Source organism: Tupaia chinensis, unplaced genomic scaffold, assembly GCF_000334495.1.
Source record: "Tupaia chinensis unplaced genomic scaffold, TupChi_1.0 Scaffold000573_1, whole genome shotgun sequence".
Taxonomy (NCBI): Eukaryota; Metazoa; Chordata; class Mammalia; order Scandentia; family Tupaiidae; genus Tupaia; species Tupaia belangeri.
In genome coordinates, this window is record NW_006160087.1 from 2,646,081 (window position 1) to 2,654,634 (window position 8,554).

General features: G+C 52.1%; 1 protein-coding gene across 2 annotated transcripts in view; it reads right to left on the reverse strand.

Annotated features, from left to right (window-relative positions):
• Positions 1 to 8,554, reverse strand: part of HDAC1 (histone deacetylase 1) — a 91,777-nt gene that overhangs the window by 34,980 nt on the left and 48,243 nt on the right. For both annotated transcript variants that reach the window (XM_014591432.2, XM_006158111.3), the window contains exon 3: positions 1,530 to 1,647. In XM_014591432.2, the coding sequence (XP_014446918.1) occupies positions 1,530 to 1,647 (118 nt within the window). The remainder of the gene's footprint in view (positions 1 to 1,529; positions 1,648 to 8,554) is intronic.

Here is an 8,554-nt window from a genome sequence, read left to right on the forward strand (position 1 = left end):
CTGCACATGCACCTGGCGTGAGTTTAAGCCACCGGGTCCAGGACACGAACTGCAGTCAACTACATGGGAATCCAGCGACATCACCATTACGCTAACTGCTGGTCCCAATACCAAACTGTTTTCCTAATCAGTCCACACTGCTGAGAGTAGAGCCTGGCCTTCGGCTTAAATGGGTTATGAAAACCCCTAAGGCCACTTACACTCAAGGAATGGATCTGTCTTGGCTTGGAAGACACTGCCGAGTCAGAGAGAAACCCTTCCCAAACCCTTCACCCAGGGGCACAGCAATTTCTGGGACTACGGGTAACAAAGGAGCTCGGTGTTTCGAAGGTCTCTGGTTCTGTCACCCTCACCACTGCACAGCTATGGTAGCCGGTAAGTCCTCTCCGTCCTCAGGAATCAGAACACCTTCAGACCAGCACAGCCAGTGCAGCACAGCGACCGAGGCAGCGGGATCCCACGGGGCGCGCTGCACTTGAGAAGTACTGTGTGTGCCCGGAACCCCGAAAGGAGGGAGAACTGGAGAAGAGACTGAGACATGGCCATCCCCCAGGGGGTGCTTCTCTTTCTGTCAGGTATACACATCCTCCGGCAAAATTGAGGGAAGAGACCAGGAGCAACAACGGGTGCCATGGACCCCCCGAGACAGCGGCATAAGCTGTCGCCATGACCTCCAGCGTCTGGGCAGGTACTACCCTGCTTTCTTGCACGAGGTCTCAGGTGCTAAGTGGTCATTTCTAAAATAACCCTTCCTAAAAAAGAGATGGGACCAGCAGTCAGCGTAATGGCTACATCGCTGCACTCCCATGTAGTCGACCGTGGTTCGGGTTCCTGGACCTGGTGGCTTAAACTCATGCCGGGTGTGTGTGTGTGCGTGCCCAAGATCCCGAGAGGAGAATGGAGGAGAAGGGGCTGCAGCGTGACCATCCCCCCTGGGGGGGGTGTGATTTCTCGCTTTCTGTCTCTCTGTCTCTCTTTCTGGCGAGTGCACGTGCCCTATAGCAAAAACCTCTCAAAAAACAAACAAACAAACAAAAAACACAACAACAAAAACCAGCGAGGTCAGGTCGGGTATGACAGTTCTGACCCAGATTTGAACACGCCCCCCCCCCAGCTAATATAATCCCAACAACTCCTACAACCTGAGTGTGGCTTCTGAGCTGGGACTGGTACTGGCGTTCTGAACCCCAGCGGCAGGGGCAGAACTGTCTCATCTCAAAGATCTCATCACCTATGGCCTGTCCCTTGGAGGCCTCCAGCTTCTCAGACTCACAAAGCCAGGGCAGCAACATCTGGGCAGAAGGCAGAGCTTGAGGCCCCGGCCAGTGGGCAGCGGCAGCGGAGGGGCAGTGAGCTGTCCCAGCCACCAGTTAGGGCAGGCCTGCATCCGGCCGCCGTCCAGCAGCGCCTTCCCATCACGGCGACCACGGTGCTCCTGGGACAGCGCGGAGGACCCGCTGGCTAAAACCCTACTATTTACCACCAGGAAACAGGGACCCGGCACCCCTGGGAGGCGGCGGCGGACTCACAGCGCTGCATCTGCTTGCTGTGCTCGGACATGTTGTCGGGGCGGATGGAGCGCAGGAACTTGATGTAGTCGTCGCTGTGGTACTTGGTCATCTCCTCCGCGCTGGCCTTGTGCGGGCGCTGCGGGCAGAAGAGGCGTTACCGGCTGAGCCCGCCGCTCAGTCGGGCCTGAACACGCGTCTGCCCGGAACTGAGCGAGGGGCTGCGCAGGACAAAAAGACCTGGTTAGATTCAGGCCTCGGGAAACCAACCATCTCACCCCCGGTATCAGAAGACCTAGGGGCCAGCAGGGGCGGGGGGTTAGGGCGCCGGATCCCACGTGGCCAACCCTGTCCAGTCCCGGACCAGCGACTTGGAAGTCACGTGGGGCGTGTGCGCGCCAAATCCTGAGAGTGCAGGGGAGGGATCTTGGTACGGCCACTCCTCCAGGGAGTTATTTCTCACTTTCCTTCTCTGTCTCTGTCTGGAGAGTGCCCTGTGGCAAAAATCCAAAAAGAAGTTAGACCCAGGGCCAGCCAGATGGTGTGGTGGTTATGGCAGCTGGACCCCCCAGGGTAACTGTGTGGTCTGAGTCCCTGACCCAGTGACTTGAAAAACACACCAGGTGCACGTGCGTGTGTGCCCACATCCTCAGGAGAAAGGGCTGCGGTGCAGTCACCCCCAGGTGGGGCTGTGTCCTTACTGGCCCTCGCTCTTTCCCCTGGGGAGCACAAGCACTCTGTAGCAAATTACAGCCCGGGAGACCTGGCCTGCAGCCCAGTTCTGTCATCTCTCGGCGTCTCCTGATACTCTCCTCGGACCTCGGAGAGAAGTGGAGAGCTGGGTGAAACTGCCAGTGCGCTTCGTAATGGAAACGTGCTCCACAAATTATTACTTTTTATCATTTTAAAAATTACTTCCTTTTACTTGCCATTATTATTATTTTATTTAACCAGAGAGATAGAGGGAGGAAGGAAAATTAAGAAAGCAAGCTGCCAGGTCCAGGATTGAACTGTGGTCAACCATGTGGGAGACCAGCACCTTAACCATGCCACCTGCCGGCCATGAGTTTTTAATCACTTTTTAAAGTTAATTTTGTTCTTTCACAAGAAAGGGCACGATAGAGCACGCATGTGTGTCTGTGTGCACACGCACACAACCGGTGTCTAGGCCGACCGGTGTCGGAACCCACCTTGGGCTGCCACGTGGCTTCGAGCATCGCAGACCAGGCTGCCACCTTCCACCGAGGCTGGGCCCCTTTTTGTATTACGAAGTGTAACAATATATAATTCTGAACCAGACATAACCACCTTTCCAAGGGCTCAAGAACTACTGACGACAAAAACCCTCTATGGAAAATCCTCTAAGTCACCAACCCAACAATCCTGACCGCGTCCTCCTCCTAGGACTTCAACACGACCATCTCCTGTCACCCTTCCTTCTTGCGGGCCGGCAGGCGGCGGGTGGCTAAGACGCTGGGCTCCCACAAGGCCGACCGCAGCCCGAGTCCTGGACCTCTCGCCCTGCTTTCTCCCTCTCTCCCTCTCTGTCTCCCACTCTGTCCCTGTCAAATTTAAATAAATAGATAATTCCAAATAAATAAATTAAAATAATTCTTAAAAACTTTTTCTCGGGACCAGCAGGTGGTGTGGTGGTTAAGGCGCTGGACACTCCCACATGCCCGACCATAGTTTGAGTCCCGGACCTGGTGGCTTGCTTTCTCACCTTCCCCCCCCCGGCTCTCTCTCTCTCTGTGTCTCTCTCTCTCTGGTCAAAAACAACAAAAAAAAACCTTTTTCTCTTCCTCTCATCTTTTAAAGAAAGGTCTACTTCAGAGACAACTCTCTTCATCTTTAATTATAAAACCAATATTTTTATATAAAGCATTTTTTTAAAGAATCACTTTATTTTTATTTATTATTTTGACCAGAGAAAGAGAAGGTGGGGAAGCAAGCTGTCAGGTCTGGGACTCAAACTGTGGTCGGCCAAGTGGGAGTCCAGTGTTCCAACCACCATGCCACCTGCTGGCCACTATAAAGCATTTTGAATACACAACTGTCATTTGAGCGTTTACTCTGTGCCAGTCACTGTTCTGGACGTTTCATGCGCTATCTCCCATGATCCTCACATCTTTTTAAAAGCTTTTTATTTTTTAAGGATTTGCCATCGGACGCATGTGCTCCCTGGAGAGAGACAGAGAGAACAGGAGAAATCACCCTGTGAGGGGACGGCCAGGCCACTATCCCTTCTCCTAGGATTTTGTGCATGCGTGCACATGCACCTGGCATGATTCTCAAGCTGCCAAGTCCAGGACAAGAACCGCAGCCAGCCGCACGGGAGTCCAACACCTCAACCACCACACCACCTGCCAGCCCCATCTCACAACAACCTTCTTTTTCTTTTGAAGAGTTTTTTGCTATAGGGCGGGTGCGCTCGCCAGACAGACAAAGACAGTGAGACAGAAAGCGAGAAATCACCCCCCAGGGAGGATGGCCACGCCGCAATCCCTTCTCCTCCATTCTCCTCTCGGGATCTTGGGCACGCACACACGCACACGCGCCTGGCGTGAGTTTTAAGCCACCGGGTGCGGGATGCGAACCGCGGTCAACTACGTGGGAGTCCAGGGACATAGCCATTACGCTAACTGCTGGTCCCATCACAACAACCTTTTAAAGTTCATTCTATTGTCTTTTTTGGGGGGGGGGGAGATTTTTGCTATAGGACGCAAGTGCTCGCCAGAATGCCAGAACCAGAGCCAGAAAGTGAGAAATCACCCCCTGGGGGAATGGCCACACTGCAATCCTTTCCCCTCCGTTCTCCTCTTGGGACCTTGGGCACACACACACACACACACACACACACACACACACACACGTGCCCGGCATTGTTTCAAGCCTCCGGGTCCGGGGCTTGAACAGCAGTTGGCCAAGTGGGAGTCAGTGACATCCTCCTCTTGTCGTGCGGAAAGCAGGCTTGGGCACAGGTGGGAAGCCAGGATGGGAACGTGAGGTCTGTCTCTAGGTGACTGACTCTCATGAGGAACATCAGACAGACACAGGCGCTGTTCAACAGCACACCCACAGCAAAGCCGAGTGTGGGGCGGGGAGCGGGGTGCACACCCATGGGCCCGCGCGCAGAGAGATAGGTAGGAGGATCGAGGCACAGGGAGACCTTCGGGAATGCCTGTCTCTGTCTCTCTCCCTAGCTTCTCTGTCAAACAAAAAAACCACCAGTGAAAGCTCCAAATGCCACTTTTAAAAAAAGTATCTTATTGGGACCAGCAGGTGGCGTGGTGGTTAAGGCGCTGGATACTCCCACAGGGCCGACCACGGTTCGAGTCCCGGACCTGGTGACTGGTTTTCTTTCCTTCCTTCTCTTTCTCTCTCTGTGTCTCTCTCTGGTCAAATTAAAAAAAAAAAAAATGAACGAATAAATAAAAATAAAATAATTTTTTTAAAAAAAGTATCTCATTTAATTTTATTTAATTTATTCATTCATTTATTTTAATTTGACCAGAGAGAGACACAGAGAGAGAAAGAGAAGGAAGGAAAGAAAACCAGTCACCAGGTCCGGGACTCGAACCGTGGTCGGCCCTGTGGGAGTATCCAGCGCCTTAACCACCACGCCTCCTGCTGGTCCCCAATCAGAGCTCTGCTCTGGCTATCCTCCCTAGAGACTGCCCGGACGGTCTGTTCCGAGCTCCGGACTCCCGGCAGCAGCCCCCAGCAGCCCCCAGTGCCACAGGGATCTCAGCCGAGCCGACCCAGCGACTTGGTGAGAGCCTGAAAGCACTCAGATTCAAGTGCTCTACTTTCCTGTGCCGAGGCGGGGCCTAGGAGTTTGCTTTTGTTTTGTTTTCAGTCTGCTATGGGGTGTGTGCATGCGCTAAAGACAGAGTGAACGAGAGAGCGAGCACTCCCGGGGCGCACGGCCACGCTGCAATCCCCTCTCTCTCTTCTCAGGATTCTGGGCATGAAAACACGCGTGCCACATGTTTTTCAAGGCACCAGACCTGGGACTTTGTACACAGCCCACCATGTGGGGTCCAGTCCTGAACCACCAGGCAACCGGCCGGCCCTAAGTACCTGTTACTAATTTTTTTTTTTGGAGTTTTTTTTGGCTATAGGGTGTGTGCGCTGGCCAGAGAGACAGAGACAATAAGGGAGTGAGAAGTCACCCCCTGGGGGGACGGCCACGCTGCAATCCCTTCTCCACTCTCCTCTTGGGATTGGGCACACACACTCCCGGCGTGAGTTTCAAGCCTCAGGGTCCGGGACCCGAACTGCAGTCAACCATGTGGGAGCCTTAACCACCACCATGCCACCTGCTGACCCCGAGTACCTTTCTAAACCGCCTCTCCTCTCGGTGCTGCCATGTCGGCTCACGGCCAGCAGCTCTCAGGCGACTCCCACAGTCCCGCCGCATTTCCACCCTCTCCTGTGCTCTTGCCCTGGGCTTCCTCAGTGCCACTGTCCACCCGGCTGCTCGGGACAGGAGCCAGGGCAGTCAGTCCCTCTCCTCACAGACCATATTTAGCTTCTCTCCGAACCAGGGCGTACGGGAAACCAGGCCCACAGAGCGAACCAGTTTGAGTTCCAGTCCTGGTACTTTGAGAAACACTGGGCCGGGACCAGCAGGTAGCTGTGTAATGGTTACACTGCTGGACCCCCGCGTAGTTGACTGTGGTTCGCATCCAGGACCCGGTGGGCAGGGGTGTGCCCAAAATCCCGAGAGGAAGATGGGAGAGACGGCATTGTGGACTGGCCTCTCCCCTGGGCGGTACTTGCCACTTTCTCTCTGGTGAGTGCACACGCCCTATAGCAGAAATCTCTTTAAAAGAGAACTGCCCACTGCCATTCCAGCCCACGACCTTATTTTTTATTTTATTTTTACTCACCAGAGAGAGACAGAGAAAGAAAAAGACAAGTGAAAGCAAGTGGTCAGGTCTGGGGCTCAAACCGTGGCCAGCCATGTGAGAGTCCAATGCCTTACCCTTAACCGCCGTGCCACCTGACGGCCCCCATGACCTTTGACCCAGAGGGTATCCAAGCCTCAGCCTTAACCACTGAGAATCTATTCTCAGTCCTGCAGGCAGAGCCACCTAAAATGCAAACTGAATACCACGCGCTCTAAAGTACATCAGAAGCTTCATCACTCACCATGTGAAGCTCAAACTCTCTTAATGACTTAAAGAGCAGGTCAACCTGATCCCTAACTCACCTCTCTAGCGTACCCCTAAATATTTAACAGGCCAACCCAGAAATCACTACATTCAAAGCACTTATAAAGCTAACTTGGTGCTTAAAATAAACAAACAAAAAAACAGCGGTGAGAAGAGGCCGGCCTCTACATATGGCTCTAGCTGATTTCAGCACAAAGGAATTTGGGCCCAACTACCAGATACGATCGAGCCAAATGTTATTTTTCCAGGTGGCCTCATGACCCACAGTTAACAGGCCAGATCCCACAGGGCTGATTGCAATCCAGTCCCAAATCCCAGCTTGGAAAACGCGCAGAATTCACGTCCAAATCCCAGTGGGAGGCGGGAATGGCGAAGGCATTGCAGGATGAGCACACCCCGCTGGGAGGGGCTTCCGCCTGCCCTCTCTCGGATGAGTACACATGCTGCCTTCTGGAAACTTTTTTTTAAAAGTTTAATTTTGGGGGACGAGCAGTTAGTGTAATGGCTATGTCGCTGAACTCCCATGTAGCCGACCGCGGTTCAAGTCCTAGACCCGGTGGCTTAAATTCATGCTGGGCAAGTGTGTGCGTGCCCAAGATCCTGAGAGGAGAATGGAGAAGAAGGGATTGCGGTGTGGCCATTCCCCCTGCCCCGTCTCTCTCTTTCTGACAAGTGCACATGCCCTATAGCAAAAACCTCTCCAGAAAAAAAAATTAATTAAAAAATAAAATAAATAAAATAAATTTTTTCAGGACTAGCAGGTGGCAGAGTGGTTAAAGTGCTGGATTCTCACATGGTCAACCAAGGTCTGGGTCTAAGACCCAGAGACTTGAAAATCACGCTGGGAGTATGTGATTCAGGCCTGTGTGCGCCAAATTCCAAGAGAATAGAGGAGGAGAGACTGTGGCATGGCCATCTTCCCTGGGGGGTGGTAACTTCTCACTCTCCCTTTGTCTCTTGTGAACGTATGTGCCATGTGGTAAAAACCTAAAAAACAAAAAACTAAAAAATTAAAAAAATATTTTTCCAATGGTTGGCCACTAACAAATAAAATGTTCTTTTTTTTTTTTTTTTTTTTTTTTTTTTTAAGAATAAATTTTTCCCCACCAAAAAAGGGAGCCACAATTAGCATAACGGCTATGTCACTGAACTCCCATGTAGTCGACCACTCACGCTGGGTGCGTGTGTGTGCGTGCCCAGGATCCCGAGAGGACAATGGAGAAGGGATTGTGGTGTGGCCATCCCCCCTCGGGGGTGGTTTCTCACTTTCTGTCTCTGTCTCTGTCTCTCTCTCTCTCTTTCTGGTGAGCGCACGTACCCTATAGCAAAAACCTCCCCCCCAAAAAAAAGAATGAATTTTATTTTCATTTTATTTATCATCATTATTTTTTAAAATTTGTTAGAGGGTATGTGTGCTCTCCAGAGAGACAGAGAAAGAGAGACAAAGTGAGAAAGCAAGCTGCCAGGTTCAGGACTAGAACCATGGTCAGCCATGTGGGAGTCTAGCACTTTAGCCACCATGCCACATGCTAGTTCCAAACAGAAAGTACTTTTAATTTACACTGAATCACATACACCTTTACTCTGACAACACTGCGCTTACCAGCATGGGTACCATGCAGACCAGTCAAGACAGACATTTCTGTATACATCAGCAGCAGCAAATAACTTTTTTTCTTTTTTTTCCAGAAAGTTCTTAAAAATATTTTATGGGGGACCAGCAGTTAGCGTAATGGCTATGTCGCTGGACTCCCACGTAGTCGACCGTAGTTCGTGTCCCGGACCCGGTGGCTTAAAACTCACGCCGGGCGCGTGTGCGTGCGTGCCCAAGATCCCGAGAGGAGAATGGAGGAGAAGGGATTGCGG